This window comes from Triturus cristatus, chromosome 10 (assembly GCF_964204655.1).
Source record: "Triturus cristatus chromosome 10, aTriCri1.1, whole genome shotgun sequence".
Taxonomy (NCBI): Eukaryota; Metazoa; Chordata; class Amphibia; order Caudata; family Salamandridae; genus Triturus; species Triturus cristatus.
In genome coordinates, this window is record NC_140593.1 from 973,892,392 (window position 1) to 973,915,591 (window position 23,200).

General features: G+C 41.6%; 1 protein-coding gene across 2 annotated transcripts in view; it reads right to left on the reverse strand.

Moving 5' to 3' along the window:
- CRHR2 (corticotropin releasing hormone receptor 2) overlaps positions 1-23,200 on the reverse strand; it is a 1,438,337-nt gene that overhangs the window by 287,528 nt on the left and 1,127,609 nt on the right. For both annotated transcript variants that reach the window (XM_085628878.1, XM_085628879.1), the window contains one exon: positions 8,701-8,761. In XM_085628878.1, coding sequence (XP_085485004.1) covers positions 8,701-8,761 — 61 coding nt within the window. The remainder of the gene's footprint in view (positions 1-8,700; positions 8,762-23,200) is intronic.

Consider the following 23,200-nt stretch of genomic DNA (forward strand, 5'->3'; position numbering starts at 1 on the left):
ACTCTCAGTTTCAGTTGATGGCGCCCGTGCCACCTGCTCATGCAAAGATGCAACTCCTTTTTGTCCCACACGTGCCCTGTCTTGTATATACCATTTCCATTTAATCACACTCGCCTCTTGAGCGTGTCCAATTCGGTGAGTTTTCGGCGAACTCATAACCCACTGCATGATAGGAATTTCAGGTCGCAAAACTATATCATGTCCCAAAGTCAATTGCTCGGTATCCACCAGAGCCCAATAACAAGCAAGTAGCTGTTTCTCAAAAGGTGTATAACGCTCACCAGCATCAGGTAACTTTTTGGTCCAGAAACCTAACGGTACTCTACTCTTGCCTTGTTTCTGCCACAAACTCCAATTCGCATAAAGGCCTTGTACAGACACATTCAAATCCACATCACCATCACATACAGGCCATAAATCCAGAGCATGCTGAATTCCTTCTGTTGCCAGACTGAACGCATCTTGCTGTGGTTTACCCCATTCAAATGCATTCTTTTTACGAGTGACCTGTTACAAAGGGGCCAATATTTGACTCAAATGAGGAATATGCTGGCGCCAAAATCCAAACAAACCAATGAAGCTTTGGGCTTCTTTCCTATTTCTCGGAACTGCAAAATCAAGAATTTTCTGTTTAACCTGAGGGATCACTTCTCGGTGCCCTTCATGCCAATTAATACCCAAAAATTTCACAGCCTGGGACGGACCTTGTAATTTATCCGGGTTGATTTTACAACCTTTCTCACGCAAGCACTCAATGACTCTATCCAATTGGGTCTGAACTTCCTCTTGTGATTCACCTTGGATCAAAATATCATCAATATAGTGACATATCTGAATTTGTGGATGAACTGGTACCTCAGCCAGATGCTCTGCCACCAGCCGGTGACATATCGTAGGACTATGCACATAGCCCTGAGGAAGACTTCTAAACGTCATCTGACGCCCGTTCCACGTAAAACTGAATTGTTCCTGACACTCAGGGGCAATCGGAATCGAAAAGAAAGCATTAGCAATATCAATGGGCGCATACCATGTACCTGGATGTTTCTGGATTCTTTCAATTAGGGTAATAACATCCGGTACTGCAACAGTCAAAGAGGGTGTGTGTCTATTCAATTCTCGATAATCAACAGTCATGCGCCAAGAATTATCACTCTTACGTACAGGCCAAACAGGATTATTCCAAGCAGAAGTAACTGGGGTTATAACTCCTGCATCCACCAACTCCTGAATAGTGGTACTAATCTCTTCATGACCACCTGGAATACGATACTGCTTCTGACGAACCACTTTTGTCGCCTGGGGAACTTTTATGGGGGGCATTCTTAAACGACCAACCCGTACAGGCCTGGACGATATATAATGTTTAGTTCCAAATTGGTAACATCCATCATCTAAGTGCAAAGTCATTCCTTTCAAAATATCAATTCCAATTATGAATTCTAAGAGTGGCACCACTAATACAGAGTATTCTTTTCTAGGAATTCTACCTATTCTCATTTCAAGTAAGGTTTGAACTGCGGGAGTTTCCTTTCCACCTAATCCGGTAATTGTAAAAGGCTGACCTTTAAACTTCTTTGATTTTCCATGAATAAGAGTGGCCTCCACTCCTGTATCTACCAATGCTCGGGCCCTTTGGATATTACGATGTCTCCAATAAATATCAATATCTACATAGGGTCTATTATCTCTGTGAGCCCATCTGTGTACTGGAGCTTGACCTATTTCCTAGTCCTTTTTATTGTGTTCTGTGTACCAGGATAAATCAGGATAAAGACTCTCACGGTTCCTAGGTATCGATACCTCCTGTTCATATCCATCTCCATTACGAAATGGATTACTGTTCCCTGCATTGTACTGCGGGTTTCGATCGGCCAATATGTGTCGATCCTCTCTCCTTCTCAACTCAGGGGATTGATCCCTATCATCTCTACGTCTGCTGTTAACATAATCATCTCTCCCCCTCTCTCTTTCCCCCTCTCTCTCCCTGTCTCTCTCACGACGGGGGGACAAATCACGCGCATAACGTCGATCATCACGACGATCAGAGCGCCCACGGCGGTCGTCATCACCGCTACCGTCAGAAAAACCACGATCATACTCAGTTGTCCGAACACGCCGGGCACCCTCCTTTCGATCCAAGCCACGTTTGCGAAACATTTCCCACAAACGAGAAGTAGTCTCACCATCAATATCCTCCTTCCGCACACCATCGGCCATAAGACCAAAAAACATATCACGTCTAGTAAGTTTATTGTCACCAGGAGTACGAGTGTCAGGCCGGGACTGCCGTTCAGGTTTAAACCACTCACCCAACTCACCGAGTTGGCGTACCGATTCCAGCACCACAGATAACATGTTACCAGGCTGATTAATCAATAAAGTGATCATGACCTGCTTATAAGCAACAGGGGAAGAACGAATAATACGATTCCGCACAGAAGATGTCAAGAAACCATCAAGCAACCTGTCAGCAGTATTTAGAAAAATTGCCGTTTTCATCACCTCCTCTTTGAGACGTTGCGCAGCATCGCGCAAAGTATACCACGGTTTGTCATTCAGAGGCCAGTCAGACTCAGTAGGATATTTTTGATTACAACCCTCAGTCGCCAATTGAAGCAAAGAAATTTGACCACCACCATTAAAGTTACGAAAATGGTCCTGTACAGTAGAATCCGAACTCAAGGAACAAAACTTCAAACAATCGCCAGCATCCAGCATAATGCCAGCAGCGCCCAGTTCATAAAGGCGCACCATCCATGTGAGCAAGGGCTCACCAACTCGCTGTCGAAATCGCTGCAAAATATCACTAATTTCTTGTTGAGTAAAATCCTCCAAAGAGTCTAAAGCAATACCATTCGGAGCACCGGGAGCCTGCTGCACCTTCCGTCGAAAAACCGGATGCGCCGAGACCGCGGGATGAGCATCACAAGGAGCTCGACCAGTACACGTAGAGGAACAATTAGTGGAAGAAGCATCGACCCCGCTCGAAGGACGAGCGCAATCACGGGGTGCACCATCAGAGGCGCAAGAAGCAGATTTACAAGCACGGCCGGAGCGAGAGGACTCGCGCTTGGCAGACTCCACACCCGAGGAAGGAGAATCACTCGAGGTCCAGATATTACCATCCCATTCATCAGGATTCCAATCCAGTCCGGCTTTCGCCACGACCAGACGCACCTTCCGCGTCGAAACCCGACCACGCCGATTCTTGTATTTATAACGAGCAATTCGCACAGCCGCCCTCTCGGCAATAGTTTGGTACGTCTCAAGTTTGTCAGCAAGCAACTTATTTTGACACCGCAACAAAGTATGAGCATTCTGAATCTCAACAAAGTTCACTTCCACATCCTTATGCAATTTCTGTAACTTCAACAACCTCTCATGCAGAATCCTGTACGCAGACAGAACAATCCAACCTCTGCGCCCCAAAACGGGAAGCTCATCACCCTTAGATACCGGTGCCTTCTGTAAACAAGTAATCACATTAGCCGGCTCCGCCAGCTCCAAAAAAGAATTCCAATTCTCACTCAAACCAGTAGAATCAGCCCACTCACGGGCTAAGGCTTCATAAGGCGTTGAATCCCAGCCGGGAATATCAACGGGCAACTTAAAAGTAGATTTCGACTTTCTAGAAAACATCTTTGAAAAGAAAGAAAAAGAGAAAAAGAAAAAGAAGAAAGAGAAAAGAAAACTACATGCAGGTATATACAAATAATATAGAAACAAAACCACGCACGCGCCGAAGACAAACACGATACAACCACAACGCACACAGGTTTCGTAAACGGTTCGTGACGCCAAATGTTCTGCTTGGGTTTTCGGATCAGATAGAACCCGCTCATCAGAGCCTCACTAACCCAGCCAGAACGTTACCCCCTCCCTAGAACCTATTTACAATCCTACAACCACATATATCTATCACCTAAGGACAGGGGATTCCTACTATGCATACCAAGATCTCACAATCGGCGGCCTCGCGATCCCATACGGATCCAGACCTCTCTGCCCATACGACAGTATCAGCACAATCGGCGGCCTCGCGATCCCCTACGAATCCAGACCTCTCTGCCCATACGACAGTATCACAAGTGGCGGCCTCGCGGTCCCATACGAACCCAGACCTCTCTGCCCATACGACAGTATCACAAGTGGCGGCCTCGCGATCCCCTACGAATCCAGACCTCTCTGCCCATACGACAGTATCACAAGTGGCGGCCTCGCGGTCCCATACGAACCCAGACCTCTCTGCCCATACGACAGTATCAGCACAATCGGCGGCCTCGCGATCCCCTACGAATCCAGACCTCTCTGCCCATACGACAGTATCACAAGTGGCGGCCTCGCGGTCCCATACGAACCCAGACCTCTCTGCCCATACGACAGTATCACAAGTGGCGGCCTCGCGATCCCCTACGAATCCAGACCTCTCTGCCCATACGACAGTATCACAAGTGGCGGCCTCGCGGTCCCATACGAACCCAGACCTCTCTGCCCATACGACAGTATCAGCACAATCGGCGGCCTCGCGATCCCCTACGAATCCAGACCTCTCTGCCCATACGACAGTATCACAAGTGGCGGCCTCGCGGTCCCATACGAACCCAGACCTCTCTGCCCATACGACAGTATCACAAGTGGCGGCCTCGCGGTCCCATACGAACCCAGACCTCTCTGCCCATACGACAGTATCAGCACAATCGGCGGCCTCGCGATCCCCTACGAATCCAGACCTCTCTGCCCATACGACAGTATCACAAGTGGTGGCCTCGCGGTCCCATACGAACCCAGACCTCTCTGCCCATACGACAGTATCACAAGTGGCGGCCTCGCGGTCCCATACAAACCCAGACCTCTCTGCCCATACGACAGTATCAGCACAATCGGCGGCCTCGCGATCCCCTACGAATCCAGACCTCTCTACCTAGACGGCAGTCTCATACGACAGTTCATCCTATGATCACCATAACATACAAAAAGGGAATCAGTCTCACTATTCATCAGATCACACAAGGATTGCCAGTTCGGGCATAGCCTGTTCTCAGGTTTGAGGGGCTCCTCTTTCCCCTATTCAGTTACCACTTACCTGATCAGGGTTAACATCTGTTCATGTAGCCGCAGCTGACTAGAAGAATAGGCTACCCTCTTATACAAGAACACGCAGCACATGTTGGTTCACTACAAACTGGATACTTTATTACTCATTGCATACACAATCACATAACATTACGATATGACACATAACCTGCAAAGAAAAGTGAAAGATTAAGTTGTACACTCTAATAAGAAAGGGTCGACATCACCTTAGTAGTATGTAGCCTGCACTCAGTGGTCATCTAGGCTCCCTTCTCGTCTGTGCCTCGGCTCGCCTGGAATCACCCTTCTCCGAGTCACTGGGACCTCTTCCTTATCGGCTACTCTCTCCTCTCTGGCTATTCTGTTAGGAAAGCATCTTTCTCTCAGTTCTTCTCCGCCCTCAAGATGGCGTCTGTCTTCCCTGGAATAAGTAGTAGCTTTACTGCTAACGGCTAGATGCCGCCTACGGACTGAACATGTAACTGCCTCAGACTTTCACTAATATAGAGGTGCATTTCCTCATGGAAAATTCCGGCCCGTAACCTGCCGCCCACCAAATTCTTGTACCTCCCCGTACCAAGGACACGTTCCCAGCCGGCCGGCCTGATGTAGTGTCTTCGGCATGAAGAAAAATACAATCCTTCGATAAGGGCCGGCCTGAACCGGTTCTCTCCAAGCGAATAACACCTCATAACTAAAACATTACTCTTGGCCTAGAAGCATCCCAAGCTGCCGAAGCAGAAAGAAAGATGGAGTCTCTCCCGTTTGAGGCCTACCAGGCCTGAATTCAGCACAGCTCCATGAAATACCCTCACTACAGGACAGGTTATCCCTAATACTAACGAATCTATCCCCTAGGCTATGTGTGCAAGCCCTGATCTATGGGGAAGAGCACAGAATCATGTCGAAGTGCCTAGTAAATAGGCTCCATTCACTACTCTAACCCCTAGGCTTGAATGGTAAGAGACTGAAGTCACATTCAATCACTTGTTAACACAAGAAGGCCAGGAAAATCGAGCAGAACAGTCTAACAACAAACATATGTATATTTTGTAGAAGTAGGGCTGTAAAGTGCTCCTGTATGTATGTGGGTCATTCACAGCGATAACGATTATGATGAGGAAGACTAATAGTCTTTAAAAAACAACATGATTGTGCACAACTAATCTAAAGGAGGGATTTACCTTAATGGATTAAAAAATATGTAATGACCCTGATGTTGTATACTAGTCATATGCAAGATTTGCGTAATTTGCTTGTGTGTTATTGTGCAAAATGTTGTCAAAAGTGTACAAGATTTCATCTAATTACAAGAAATGCACATTTCCGTTAATGTTTGAGCCTGAAATGCATCTTCATGTCAATTTTTGGTGTGAAGATGCATTTAAACGAAAAATAAAATCAGTCAGGTTTCTATTTAAGTTTTTGCTCTCACTCTTTCTGTCTTTCTGTTGCTGGCAGCGCCAAGATGGCTCCGGGCAAAGGCGCTTTGCAAAATTAATTTTCATTTCATAAATAAAAGCACCATGAACAACAGCCGCTCACATTGTGTTGTTCCCTTGCATATGTAGTAAATGGAGTGAATCATAGTAAATTTTTACAGCATCTGGTGTATAATTACAGAAAATGGAGCAATGGCGTAATTTTAGAAATTTTGTGTAACAGACACAATGCAAAATCACATGAGTTACTGCTAAATGTATTCACAATGCAGCTACCCACTTAACTTTGATAGGAAAATTTAACAAAAATCTAGGAAAACACCTTGGTTGTAAACAGACACAGCGATAAAATCTTATTATTAAGATAGGTGATTTCAAGAAGGAGCTCAGAATAATTACCTGATCAGTGGGTAAAATAATTTATATGTAACTTACTGTCTAAAGAACAGCATTTCTCAAAGTTCAATTATCATGTATAGATTTGATTTTTTACTGTTTTGATGTCAGAAGAAGTATTTTAGGGTTTTTCACAAAGGGTGCAATCATTCTAGTGTAGAGATCATCCACTCTAGCCTAGCACCGTAAATACTTCATGTACATACCTCACATATCCAGATCCAATCTCTAAATAAAACAGTATTCTCAGATATCTGGACAGTGATCATTTATACTGCTGGTCCCTTCTTTTACATGTTTGGTTCATGCTACCTGGAAGGGTCTGTCAGACAAGACTGTTGCTTACCCACCTTGGAACACCCACTCATTCTTGTATGATCAGCTCAAAACCGGGTGATGTTTTTCAAGATGAAATGCTAGGACATAGCCATCCTTCAATTGTCCTCTATATATCTATGTATGTGCTAATTCTATAGTGCAAACCTTGTCAAAGCAGCGGAGCACTAGACACTAAGGGCCCAAGAATTTGATACTGTCTGTCGTTCACCTGAAGGTAGTAAAGAGTTGCAGATGTGTGACCAGTGATGTTCCAACCCACCAACTAATCCCTCTGACCTGTAAATGTTAATTTGAAGACTTGCTTGGGCCTTATATTTCTGTGATATGGGTATGAGGGCTTGTAATGAGTGCTTATGGTCAGTAAGTGAGAGTACCAAAGCATCAGCAAATGCTACTAGATTGAATGTATCTAGGCAAAAGGTAACCACTGATTTTGTTTTGTAGAAGGGACTCTAGAAATCAAGCAAGAGGTGAAAGAGTTAGCACCTGCTGCATAATAAATTGCTTTTGTGTTTTATACAGTCTAAAAAAAGTCAGCACTCTGATCCTCATAGCTGCTTCTTGTAAAGTTCACCACAGCATTTGTAGGCTTTTATTGATTAGCAAAAACTGGGAAGTGGTAACCTGCTTCTGAAATGCACTAAAATGCTAGCATGATTAAGTGCTATAGTTCGTAAAACGTAAGTGCTACCTCACATGAAATGGCACATAGATGAATATAAACTAACTGGCCAGGTAGGTTTCAAGGGAAAAAATAGAAAGACACATTTGCTCCTTTTTTTGACAAATATGACTTTTCTTTACCAAAAGAAAGTGATGGAGCCCAAGCAGCCATCTGTAAACTGGAAATCGCTAGAGAAAGGGTTAAAAGAACGCCGAGGTAGGATGGAGCTTTTTTTCACCTAAACCTTCAAGTGAGAAGCTTTTGGGTGGGGATGGGTGGTGGGCACTAATTGCATAATGGGCCTCACCTGTCGAGCAAGAACATATGTCAATTACCCGTCCCCATTATGGGCCCTGGTCTATGGCTTCTGCCTACAACTATGGAAGATATAATTAGCAAGTGTTATTGTCAACCAGTGGAGACAATAATGCTTAAGTAGAGAGCTATGTTATAGTAGAGAGATCCGTTATAGTAGAAAACTATATGAGACAAAAGATCTCGTTAGGTTTAGGAGGCAAATTCACAGTAGACCCACAGTCATATAAGTCCCTTCTAAAATAAGGGCACTTTACAATAACACAAATAAATTAATAATGGGCCTTAAGCATCATAACTGATGACACCCATAGACAAACAATTCATAAAAAATATCATATAATCCATGTAATTTATATTCACAATCTATTTCAAAAAACATAAAAAAACAAATGTGGATGTCATTCTTGGCTGTGCATACAGTTTGTTGAGATAACAATTTTAATTTCTTAAATTGGAAAGACTTACTGTTCGTTTTCATAATAGAGTTTCCCAATGGCCCAGGCTACGATAATTGGACAAGGGATGCCTGCAAGGCAAAATTAAAAATGTAAAGGCTTAATTTGTATTTCATGACTTTCTACATTTTGAAAAAAATGCTTTCAGCAGGAACATTTGTAACTAGGCATATGCTTTTTCTCTGCCACATTATGGGCCATATGTACAAACATTTTGCGGTTGGAAACGGAAGATCGGTTTGATTCTGACTGCAGAAATGCTTTTACATGTGTACAAAACACAAATTGTGATTTGGGAATACATTACTGAATGGGATGTATGAATATTTTGCTACCAAATTACGGTCGCAAAATATTCGTATTTTACCGACTCCTTGAAGGAGGAGGTAATCATTCCCAAAATATCTTTTAAGAGCAGGTAGTATTCCCACAGACCACTGCTTACTCTTAAATGAAACTTCAAAGTTCGATTTTTTCTTTTTATATGCATCCCTTTTTTGTTTAAGTAAAACAAGCTTCATTTAAAAAAAGATTCTATTCCTCAAATTTAAAGGTGAGATGACTCTGCAACCACTCTTCAAAAACTGACTATCCTCATCTCTGACCTGCCAAAAGGCTTTGAGGTCATTACCATGGTCATTTCACACCAACCACTAGTAAGCGGTGTTCTCACTATTCTCAAATATCGTTGTGATCTTATGCTGCAGTCCATTCATCTTTACGAAGACAATGTGAATTTAAATGTATTCCATTCCACAGCATCAACTTCTCTCAAAGGTAAAGTCATTTAGCAAAGGAAATGGCTGTGACATTTGTGACACTGGAACACACAGAACTTTATACAAATAATCTTGCAACCACATTGACAACCCATCAGTTTTTCTCAGAAGTCTCAGTATAACATCAATCGCTATCAATTTAGTAAGAGTTTTGTGATCCCTTCTCAATAAATATTTTTTTCCTCATTCTTGCAAAAGTGTTTACGCCCAAAGCGCATGCTAATGTTTCTCTTTTTTATTTATTTTAATATTTTTTATTAGGAAGTTAACTCAATAGAGGGGAACAAAGCATATTATTATCAACCTCTTGGTCCAGTGCGACAGAGTAAACTAAAGTATAAACCAGACTGATATTTCTCTTCACAGGAGCTTTCATTCCAGATCTAAAAGGGTATTTTGGGAGCTGCTGAATTTGTCTTTATTGAGACTGGAAATAAAATGTTGTACTTGCAGATACCTATAAGAGCCCATATGGGGAAGGGAAAACTGCTGCTGCAAATTCCCAAAGCAGAGAAAGATATATCCCTCAAACATTCAACCCAAAATGAGTTTAGCCTTCTCCCAAATCTCCTGAAAGCTATCATGAACACAAAGAGGTAAATGAGGATTATATCCTAAATATGTAGATTGATTAACTGAGGTAGTGTCAGGCAACATTTATTTGAGAGAGCTCCAGATGAAATGGAAAACCTTTAAGGTCTTGAACTGGGTTCTTTTGAAATAAATTGTGATGACTATGCCATCACTGGGAACTATTCATTCCCCTAATGGCAGGTAGTCACCAAACATATGACTCTAGCCCCACGTTCCCTAGCCCAAAAACAGACTGAGTTGGGAAAATAACAAAGCGAGATAAAAAAGCTGCAGGACATGGAGAGAAACCCCGCCATGTTCCTTAGGCAGCTGAATGAGCTGTATCTTTCAGAGAAGCTTCCTATAACTTCAGATAAACTTCTGCCAACAAGACTCTATCTTATTGAAAAGAGCCATAGAAAGAAAACGAGGAATACAGCAGCAGAGTTACAAATACCTAGGGAGGATAATCATTTTCATTAGATTATAGCTTCCTATTAGATCCAGATGCAAACGAATCTACTTATTCAAGATATTAATTGTGTGTTGATATAATTTCCCGTAGTTGTTTTCGATGTTCTCCTCCATTGGAACCAAGAATTCTAGCCCAGAATAACAGCGGATTGTACCCATCGCGTATCCTGTGCGGGAGGAATAACATAGACAAGACTGGTATTTTGTCAGATTTGAGCTTAAAACCTGAAACTTCATCAAGTGACTAAGCGACCTCCTTGACTGTCCCTGAGACCCTAGCCAGGGTAGGAGTTAGAGCCGCCATTTTGCCTGTATAAGCTAAGACCTTCACCTTGAATCGCTGTATTCTCAAGGGATGGATATCCTTAGTCATTTTAGGAGATTGAATATAGGGATCAATGTATAATGTAAACAGCTGAGGAGGAAGAAGACAGCCCTGCCTGTGCCTCGGGAGATAACAATGGGGTTGGAAAGAGATTCTGAGCAGCAGATCCTTGCTTTCAGGCCAACATAGAGTTGACGATCTCTAAAAATGAAGCCAGAGCCAAGTCCAGGGGTATCCATGACCGCCCAGAGGAAAGGCCAGGAGTCCCGGTCAAAAGCCTTCTCTGCGTCCAGCATAATCATACCCACTGGGGTGACGGCAGCGGAGGCGGCCTCCAGTGTGGTGATGCCATATTGATGTGTGAAGTTGTATCATCACCTGGGATAAAGCCATGCTGGTTTGAATCAACCAAACCAGTAATAACCGTTGATAGCCTATTAGCCAGAATCTGTGTATACATTTTTGAGTCAGTATTGATTAGAGAAATTGGATAATAGGAGCCACATAGAGTATGGCTTTTCCTTTTCTAGGAAAGATGACAATATCGGTCTTGCTTCATGACCCAGGGACCTGATCAGACGAATTATAAAGTTTAAATATTCAGAAGAAACAGGGCCAAAATGTGCGAGCAAGTCCCATAATATTCTAAGGAAATCTGATCAGGTCCTAGAGTGCTAATGGCAGCTTTTACCTCAGAAAGGGTAATAAGTGCCTCTAGATTAGACTGCTGGACATGACTGAACGTGCTATGGAAATACTGCCCAACAAATTGATACAGAGACTTGGCGGGGGAAAACAGCCCCCTCGATAAAGGCTCTGATAAAACTGCCAGAAATGCCTACCGGGTCCACAACAAGCTCCCTTTTTTTACTAATACTCTGCAAGATAGTATTTGGACTGAAGCTGCCCTTGATTCTAGAGGAGAGCATTTGCCCCATCTCTTCACCGCTCTTGAAACTTAGCATGTGCCTGACTCTGCACTTTTTACTGCCCGGTCCTGTATTTAGGTCCTCAGAGAGGCTTGCAGGACCCCCAGCCGTTCGACAAGAAATTCCATCCACGGCCCATCCCTAGCGATTATACCACATCCTAGGTTAGATTACAAAATACTAAGAGTTTGGCAGGCCTCAGTCTCCTCCAACATTTCACACCCTTCATTAATATGATGCAAACTGCAACGTATGACTCAGACAAACAGCCTTAATTGCGTCCCAGACAACCGAAACCTCGGATCATACTATCCATGTCCCAGTCACTCATTGCAAGAAAAGCTTCTCAAAGCAGGTAAACAACATGGCCCTTAGATTAGTCTCCTTTTGCGCCTTCTGGAATATCCTACTACTAAAAAATAAATAAATTATTACTACTACTACTACCTTCTGGTATACCCAAGCCCCACAATTTATTTCTACATGACCTGTTTTCCAAATCTTCCACCATAGATGAGAGACTAGAAAACTAGGAATTATGCTGTGTGATGGCTGAATGATTTTCTTTAATTGTGATGTCTCCACCGCCCGAGGCAAGACTGAATAATATCCATTATTCTAGACAACTTCCGTAGAACAACCTGAGTCTTTAGAGGGGCAGACTCCAATTCTAGAGAATCTTTACGATACTCCTCCCTGTGTTGTAAGAGGAAACTATGGGGGCCATTCAGGGTGGGAGCATCCTGCCCGAATAATGACCCTGACAGGAGAGGGACCCGCCCCCAGAAGCTTGGTCTTTAGGAATAGCTAATTGATGTGATAGGGGGAATGGACCGGGGTTGAGAGTAGTTAGTGGTTTTTAACTCCATTATGTCTGGGTCCTGTAGCAAGTCCTCCTCCTTGTCTAGTGAAGAGACAGGATCCAGCACCCCCCACTCAAAAACAACTATAAGAAGGTCCTCCAAATGGGTGAGCAACAAAGAACCAGGACTGCTCTGGCCCCCTGTGTTGGACTTAGCAATAGCAGGAGAAATATCTGAGGAGAGGAGGGATCTCCTTTGAAGCTCTGGATGATCAATATGGGCATAAGGTAGTTGAGTAGTCTGATCATCATTGCAATCAATATCAGACAAACTGACCAAGTCATGGAGGGAAAGGGAGGCCTCCTGGCCATCTCTCCCCAAAGCAACCAGAACTAGAAATTGTACCCCTGAGAATACAGCTCCACCCTAACTGTGAAGACAGTACAATATGAGCCAGCCACCTTCCAGATTCCGACAGGCATGCAGTCCTTTCCCCAACAATTGCGTCAGTCAGCTCGGGTTGGGCCGGAAAAACATCTGTTTAGATAAGAGAGAAAACCACACAGGCCTCAAAATTTGGAACAAGACCCCCTCCAGCGCAGTAGTGAGAGAAGAGGGACCCAAAAGAGTGCTCCCTGGTACCTACAGTGAGCTGCACTGGAGGGGAGAGGGAGCAAAGCCTGCAGCATTAGCATTTACTTTGAAGATGCTTCCTCATACCCTTTGCTCCTAGTGCTCATGCTCATGGAGGATCTCCAAGCACTTTGCTGGTATGAGGAGGTCACACACACACAGGGCTGTAGAATATTCAGCCCGGCAAAGTTCAACCCAGACAGTCAGGTGCCTTGGAATTTAGTGCATACATAGGGCTTGGCGGCCTGCCCTCAACTTAAATAGTGTCTGTAAGGCTGACCTTTGCTCAGCCTGACAGCCACTCTTTGTGTCTGTATAAAGGTAAAGGGGTGGGGCCCCTCTGCCTTTAAGGATTGGCTTCTGCTGATTATGCATGGGTTTTTCCTGTTTTAGTCAAAAATAGGGTTTTTAGCTAAATGACATAGTTAATAGTGTGATTTTACCAAGCATAATAGTCCTGAGTATAGTAATTCCACATTTTGTACCAAGAGAAATTCTCCAAGGTCAGATAAGGAGGACTTTGCTCTCATTTACATGACTAGAATTATGGTTCATATTGAAAAATTGGTGCCCCGTCCTCCGAATGTTGCGCCTAATTCTTTAGGGGCCTATGGAGGATCAACTTCTGATGCCTCAAAAATACTGGGACTCAGAATTGTTAATATTCTCAGTAAGTATGAACAAAGACTTTTTCTTAAGCATTATACTCTTATGCAGTGCACAGATGTACATTTAGCACCACCTCAATGTAAAGAAGGCATTACCTTATATGGCAGGGGAACTTAAGACAATGCCTTCTCCAATGCACCTGTACCATATTAGAGATGCAGTTAGATGTTTAAAATGCTCTGAAGGGAGGTGTTAACTGTGCTCCTTCTAGAAGGTGATGGAAAGTGCCACCTATGAAGTCTTTCCAGGAGGTTGTGGATAAGCCCTATTGTGAAAGGCTGGTCTGCTGTTATGGCTTGTGGCAAGTAAACATGCCTGCAGCACCCCAAGATAAGGCTTGCAGCCAACGTATAGGGCACCAATCTTGTTTTTTATTTACGACCCGTGGATAGTACCCACAACCACGGTAGCCACAGAGCAAGGGCTGCAGCTATGTCCTACGGACACTGTTTGCAGGCCCTACTCTTTTTAGGAGCTCTGCACTTGTGCTGCAATATTTAAATATGAATTTTAAACTAAGCCTGCCCTCTTTAAGAGTAAAAAGACAGATAATATCACTAGATTTAACCAGATGCTATATCTATTCATGTCTTCTCTATTCCTGCAGGATTTATTTTAAACTTAGGAACAGGTGCTCGCCTCATGAGTTCCTACTGGAGTTGCTAATGGAAACTTTGCAACTATTTTAGACCTTTGACCTTGTCTTTTCTCCACCATTCATGCAGTATTTACATTTGCTTCTTTTTGCCATTATGAGGTGCAATTCGAGGTCTGCATGCCTCTCGAAGTTTATTCTCTTAGGTCTTCAGCAGATATTATGTCCATTTTAATCAGAGAGAATGTGAACGCAATAAAAGAAACACACCAAGTAATGTATGAAATGTTTTTGGAAATATTAATTAGAGCATGGATTTGCCTACATAAACAGAGCATCACTATTCAGAGAACGTTTTCACTGTAACAACAGCATCTCATACATATGCTTCTGCTTATATAAGTGTACAGTATTTGAGAACCAGGTTTACAGAAGCATATATACGATTGGATGGGGTTAAAAACGTACTAATGGGATTGCTTACTGCTATGTTTTTTATTTATGTTACACACATTTAAACAATCTGAGGGAAGCAAGACATTTCTTATATTTTCTAAAGAAAATAATTACTAGCGCTCTTCTCCCAAACTAATTGTAACTCAGATTTCAAACAGTTGTAATACTAATTATGACCACAAGTTGTGCAGTACTAAAGCCCATGCTAATGAGATGATAATGGAAAAACCTCAGAAAATGCAGGCTTTACTGATACATTTTGTCACTTAGTTAAAATTCTGTATGTGGATAGTCAAATTTATAGCTTCTAGGATTCAGAGAATACTGCTTACTATCATTTGGGAAATCAGCAGACATTTTAAAACATTTGATCTTGTAGCATGAAAAGTCTTGTGGGCAAGTAAGTCTTCCATGGCAATAGTCAAGGATAACACACTCTAATGTACCCTAAAAGCAAGACCTGCTATTATTAACAGTTCACTTTTGACTTCATTATTGAAAGGCAGAAATGCCTACTCTGAGTAATGCCATCTGCCCAGTGCGCTCTCCCTGGTTAATTTTTTTAAAGACTTTTATGGTGCTATTCACAAAGTTAAACTTACACATGAGTAAATTTATATGTGAAAATGTACTATAATACTTTGTAGTAATTGTAATACTTTATGCAAATCAAACATTTCCAAGTGTACATTTACTATAAAGTGTGAGCTTTCACGTGTCCAGCCCCTAACTTTAGGCGGTGGAGTTTCATTTGTGAATGCAAAGATACTACTTGTAACTTTTCACATGTCGGCAGAGATCTCCATTAACGGGGCTGATATCTCTCGATGATAAAGTATAGGGAAATGTTTAAAGGTCTATTAAAGTTTAAAAAGTAGTAAAAATCTTTTTAAGATAAACACTAATGTACATTAATTCAAAATATTTATTTTAAACGTAAAACAAAGTAAAAAACACAACAACGTTAATAACCTAATTTTGAATTCAACACTTAATCATTTTGAATCTATCAAATTAAATTAAAAATATTTTTCGTAAAATTTAAATAGGAAGGTTCCCACATAAAGTACACAATGCAAATGTATTAATTCCGTAGTAAACATTATTGCTATTATTTATGTACAGAATTAAATTAACTTAGCCCAATAATTTTATTTAAATATTAAAGTTACATTAATGTTTAAATTTACAAAAGATTAATACTATATTATATAATAAATTAATTATATGTTTCATTGGCATATTTTTTAAACATTAAATAAAATGTATACATATCTTTAAAAAGTTCAAATACGTGATTTTAATTCAACATTAGTTTTTATTGGCTGTCATTTTAAGTCCCTGTCTCCATGTTCTATGGAAGGGTGTTGTAGTGCTAGGGACTGGCCATGTGTGGTGCTGGGCTTACTCCAGTTCTAGATTTGAGTATGTTTGAGACAATTTCGGGACTTTTGTGGCGGCAGTAACTATAGAATGGCAGTTTGTGAATAAGAATGGACTCACTCCTTTATGGGTATGTGCATGTCCCTCTATACACCTCTGCCTAGTCCTCCTTTAACCTCTCCTTACTATACTCCTAACCCCACCACTTTAATAGGAAGTATTCTCCATTTTCCAACCATTCTTCCCCGTCTCACCCACATTGACTACTAAAACGTGTACCTACATGTGCAGTGATTTCCGAAATTGGGGGCGTAGATCTCTGCAAATAAAAGATCTAATAGACAGCAACATCGACTTCCACATTTAGGATTGTGAGTAGCATTGTGTAGTATGTTACTAGTACTATTGGAGTACTACTAAAATCACTACGAAACGCAGTTTGTTAATAGAACCCCTAGATCTTTTACTTCTTCTGTGGCCTGAGGCCTACTGAACAGGCCAGGTCACATGTGCTCTGTAAAGTGATGTGCTTTTTTCCCATCAGAGAGACTGCTACTATCAGGCCTTCATTCTATATCAGTACATAAGACTGACACAAGGAGCCACTTATACAATAATAACCAACAAGTAACCATTATTCTCTGTTTACTTGCCTGTGTGTGGGCTACTGGGACTTTGCTTCACCTTTGGCAGAGAAAGAAAGGAGTTTCTACACTGGTAGTGAAAATAAGGAGAGGAAAGAAACTGCATTTGAATCCAATGCTGTAAAACATGCTGATAGGTGACATAATTGGCAATCCAGAAAGAAGTGTTGACCAGGATTCAGCTCTGTAGTCACATCTAAGGAGGTAATAAACATTGCACATCGTATCCCAGTTCTGGTCTGTACATCTTGAAGTGCAACATCAGGGGACTGGAAAAATGCAGCTGCTCAGGGGAGTCCAGAATCCTTTTTGGGATAGAGTATTCATGAAAATCTCACAGCAGAGAATATGAGGGTCAAATATTAGATAACTTGTAACTTTTTCTCATGTAGGCAGAGATCCCCGTTTCCGGGGCTGAGATCTTTCTATGGTAAAGTATAGGGAAATGTTTAAAGGTTTATAAAAGTTAAAAAAATATAAAAAATCTTTTAAAGATAATTATTAGTGAACATTAATTAAAAAAGATTTATTTAAAATGTAAAACAAAGAACACATCAGCATTAATAACCTAATTTTGAATTAAACATTTAATAATTTGAATATATCAAATTAAATTTACATTATTTTTCTTAAAATTTAAATATAAAGGTTCCTACCTAAAAGTATACAATGCATATTTATTAATTATGTAGTAAACATGATTACTATTATTTATGTGCACAATTAAATTAACTTAGATCAATAATTTGATTTTAAATATTAAATCTACATTACTATTTACATTTCCAAAAGATTATTACTATATGTTATCACACATTAATAATTATGTTTCATTTACATATTTTTAAACATTAAATTAAATGTATTTGTCTTTAAAAAGTTAAAATAAGTGATTTTAATTTAACATTACTTTGTATTGGCTTTCATTTGAAGTCCCTATCTCCATGGGAAATCGGAAATAGGTTGAGGACTGTAAACCAGGAATCTTTTCTTATCTTGGGGTCGAAAGATAATTTGCTGAATTAGTTAAATTAATCTACTGCTTTCCTACTTTCAGGTTAGGATAAAAATGCTAAGGTTGCTGAGATATTCCTCAATAAGCAAATGTGAGAGGCAGCAGAGGATACAGACTGATGTATTCGAGTGGTGGGACGTTCTTGTTTCCAATGTGCTGTACTTCACAGTGAATTCAGATATTGCCCAGTGACAGGAAAGTGAATAACATAGATGGAGAACCCACTTAAGGTGAGGGGAAGTTAAATATTAATATCCTGTGTAAGTCCAGATAGAAATCACTAAAGAAGTATTTGAGACACTAGTTGATGAAGGTGTATCTAAGAATTCGGCAAGGAATAGCAGAAGAAGTACCATGATGAGGAGACTCCCTAAAGCAAACAATATTCTTCCAGACACTCCAGATTTTCAAATTGGGAAAGGTGGTTACAAAAGACAAAGGAGGAGCACCAGGACAGAGGCACAATCAACTAAACTGCTTTTTTTGAAGAAAGCCCCCCTTCCCTGAAGGTTCTAAGAGATCTGATGAGGTAATGAAAAAGAAAGCCATGCTTGTGTGGAAAATGGGGAACCTGTGGTGATGAAGCATATGATTCATGAGCAAGAAATGACAAAGGGGGTGATTACGAGTTTGACGGTCCTTAGAACTGCCAAACCTGTGGTGGCACGGTCATTACTGCTGCACCAGCAGTCCGACCACCCTATTTTGAGTTTCGTGGTCCGACCGCCACAGGCCCACTGCAATCGTCAGGGAGCTGCCATTCCCAGGTGGTGTTGCAGCAGTGTGAGGCAGTAATATGCTGGTGGGGCCGTTGTGGCACCGCCAAGCATATTATGAGTTTCCTCACTGCCAGCCTTTTCATGGTGGTGAGCCCGTCATGAAAAGGCTGGCAGTGCGGAAACTACAGGGCCCCCTCAGGCCATGGGGATGCATGCGGGGGGGGCACATGTTGTGCCCCCCGGTGTGCATACACCCCCTTTACTGCAAGGCATGGACTTTAGAGTCCATGCCGTGCAGGAACAGGCTTTGGCTCGCCCACTGCAGTGCCTTTTTCAAATGCACTGCCATGCGACTGCCTAAGGACCGCCCACCAGACAACAAGGAAACTTGTAATCTGAGGGGCGGCCATCAGTGTACTTTGGCAGTGTGGGAGCAGGGCGGCAGCATGGCAGTCCCGCTCCCACACTGCTAGAGTCATAATTAGACCCAAAGTCTTGACCGTCAACAACTGAAAGAGGATCCTTGTTTCAAACTCCATTTATTTGGCTAACCTGAATGACAGTGAAGAATAACTATGTTAGAGAAAAATAATCTAAAGGGCAGCAGGGAAATGAGAAACATTATAAACTCTCCATAGTTCCAGTGGTGAGAACATGTGCAGGTCAAAAGAGAGTACGTAGGACACTGGAAAAAAATGTCTGTACGTCGATGACATTCTACTCTTTTCTCCTTACATCAAGGCAGATGTTTTAATAATTTGAGGGTGCATAGATGTATTTAAAATGAATTTAGGGTATAAAATCATTGAGGATGAAACAGTTTTGATTAATAAAAATATTGATATAAATGAGAAGTGCTAATGGGTTTCCGGTAGTGTGCTGGATATAAACGTAATCAAGACCATCGACTAACCGACAAAATAGATTTGTGATAAGGTATGAAGGGAGGTAAAATGAGACTTTGTCTAGAGTGTACAGCAAATGAAAAACAATGGCTTGGAATGCTACCCAGAAAGATTGTAAGTGGATTAGACTATTTGCAAGCATTGTTCCCATAACCATTTGTGTGTTTGTTTGACCACACCAAAGGAGCCATGGTATATGTCCATACATTGGTCCTTTGCTCTCTGTGCCAGAGGACTGAATCTATACCTCACTGCCGAGACCTAATACGGCCTAAACCTGTCTGTGATTGTTTGTGAGCCCTTCTGGTTGGGAGCTCATCTGACAGTTTGGGTGTGGACAGCTCCCTAGGGGATCATGGTAAGTACTAATTTGCAAAAGGGGTAGGCTCTGTCTTGAGTGGCATTACGGGTTGGAATCCTACCCAGCATGATCATCAGTAGCTTAGACTATTTTCAAGTCTTCCCGCAATTACCTTGCCTGTTATTTACATTAGATAATACCTGGGTAAATAAAATCAAGATTATACATTTCGATGATCAATGTTTGTGAAAATGGTGGTATTGCCTAATCTACTGCATCTAATTAGGAATCTTCTAATTACCGTAACTAAATGAGAGATCAGAAACATGCAAGCAAAGGTTTTTTTTATGTGGGCATACCTGGCAACCCATATCTTGGGGCCTAAATTGACTCACTCCGAGGTGGAAGGTAGGCCCATGAGCAAGTATTGGGATTTTGTATATACAAATTTCAATACATTTTTACCAGTTCTCATACATAACTAGCCGAGTTATTCCACATAGGGCTCAAACTTTATGCACTTAGATTCTGCTATTTAAATTTTCCAGTAAAGCATTTTTAAAAGCTCACCTTTAGGTTGTTGGATATTACATAAAGGGTTGTCTAAGAATCTTATGTCATTACTGATCCTCCATAAGTAGCCTTCAGATGTCACTAAGGGATAATTAATTACTTCCAAAGGTCAGCATTATTTTTAAAAATTTAAGACAAAATGAAGTAGCCTTTCAAATTATGGGAGATGTTTTCTATAAAGGGAAGGTGATCTCTCAGCAGGTTTGGATAAATCAGATAGGGGTCAAGGGACCTTAGAATTATAGATTATATGGTTGTACAAGTGTTAACACAGAAATACCTTAGCATTCGGAATAGCCTCCTTGAGGAGGTGATCTTGTCAAACTTGGTGAGTTAATGGGTAGGTCTTGGACAGATTGTTTTCCTTCTTCTCCTTTGTTACACTTGGAAATGATTCAAACAAGTGATGTTTGTACCAGCTGGCAGAAGGATTTTATGGAGCATTGCTTGGGGAACCAAAATGATTTCGGAGATATGCCCCTAAATATTTAGTTTCTGTTTTACTAATTTTTATTTATAACATTACCCTGCTAGGATGAAGGAATGTAATGTGAATTCATCCAGTAGGCTTTTGAAATACCTGTTTTACTAAAAGATGTGGATGAACTATAAGGGGTTAATCAATTCAAAATCGTAGCCAACAATGTGTGGATTGTTCAGGGATATAGATTGTCAAGTCCCCCAAGTAAAATATATTTGAGGAATAAATAAATCCTATTGAATCATTAAATTATATGAAAATATAAGGAATATGATTAGCTGAAGTCAACTCAATATTTTTTGAGGTAGTCTGTACAGTATTGCAGGCACCAAAGCCTGCATCCTAAAAAAACATAAAACTGCCCGCCAGTGAGTGGCCATAAAGCATCCCCTGACCAAAGGGAGATTGTGAAGGTGTATATGAAAGGCGGCCCTGCCTTCAAAAGTAAAAGATCGGCCATTTTCCTCAGGGGAGCCGCAGATCCACCTACAGATTCAAAGATCCTATAAGTGAACATTGTGATTTTGTCTCCCAAATGTGGGTCCACGAATACAAAAACCTCACATGAAAAACAAATGCTTTTTCGTGACTTCAGCTCCTCCCCAAAGCATAGGACCTGGCCACAGGTCAAGCAGTGTGGCGAAAACCCTCTGTCGATGGTCTATAGTGAGAACCTGTACCCCAGAGCTCCCTGCATATTGGAAGGGGTCTGGCTACGGAGCTGGGTGTGGCCAACGTTTGACTCCTACAGTTGAAGGGATTGTACAGTGTGGGCTTGGAACATGTAAATGTTGCATAATGATGGACTGGAATGAGCCCCTTGCTGATTGTTATTGGCGGAGACCTTTGCAAAAGTTCCATCCCTCACCGTCATTGTTTGAAAATGAGGCCCTCCGTGCAATGGGAAAGCCCCATCATGAGTCCCACGCTCACTGTTCCGAAGCATCCAAGCCACATCTTACTGATGAAGACTAACAAAAATGAAACTGGTCTGGGCCTGCTTGTGTTTGTATTCAAACCGGATATGGCCTGTCAGTTTGGACTGTTCCTACTGGACAGACTTGAATGTGGTTGTTCCCTGAATGAAGCGGCACAGAGGGCAAAAAAATGATAGACCGAAATGCTGTCGTGAGCAATTGCTGGTGGCAAAGACGTTCGCAAGCAGTCCATCCATCACCATTTCATGTATTTTCAGACATGATGACACCAGTAAGATAACTGATGATGTCATTTTTTACATCATCTCTGGCATCATATGTGAGGGCAATAGCAATGAAATAGGTGGTGAGTTTTTGCTTGCTCAGTCAATAAAAATATGGCCAAATTCAGTGGTTTGCAGCTTTTGCTTAATAATTTTCATGACATTTCATGTGGTTTTTGTGGTATGTCTGAGGTATTTTTAAAAATATGTTAAAGTCTTATGAGCAAAGAAACCATAACCTACTTTTAACAAAGATGTTCAGAGAAAAGAAATATAATTTATTCTCTGTAATGTTATGTTTTTGAAGCAAAGCATATCTGTTATTGTGATTGTGGATAAACATTATTATTTTTGAAAGAATATTGGTGATCTAAAAAGAAATAACAGTGCAGAATTAAAAAGTATTCACAGGTAAGAAAGAGGATGCAAGCTAACTGTGGCACACTGACTGCGTTTACGTATAAGCAGGCCTGGGGGAATGCACATCAGGTTGGTTAATCTCAAAATCCCAGTCATGTCATGTGCAGTATAAGATGCTGCACTGACAGCCAGCAACACTCGCTGCAGGCACATGACTCATAAGGGAATGCACAGCTCTGATCCAAAATTAATGGATTGGATCTGGTGGCATGAATGTAAAGAAATGTGCTGTGCACGTCGATAAAAACATAAGGAGATGAAATCTTAACCCAGATTTTGCCTCCTTAATTTAATGTTTTGAATAATGAAGCAGTGGCCACTGTCTTTTAGCTGTAGTCAAATGATGCAGACATGATCTCTTATTGGCTGGAGAAACCCAGTCTCCAGTACCCGCAGCAAATCACTGGGGGGGGGGGGGGGGAGGGGCATTCCGCTGCCCATGCAGGAAGTGTAGTTACTCCAGCCCCACGCCAAAGCAAATATGTGACCATGTATTTCCAGGGTGAAAGCGCACAGAGAAAAATACCCACAAATGTGCATGTTTGTAGGCGTTCTCAAACTGCCCAAGCAAACCACACCTTGGTATTTCCTCTTCCACCACCTGAATGGGATTTATGAGACAGGATTGCAGA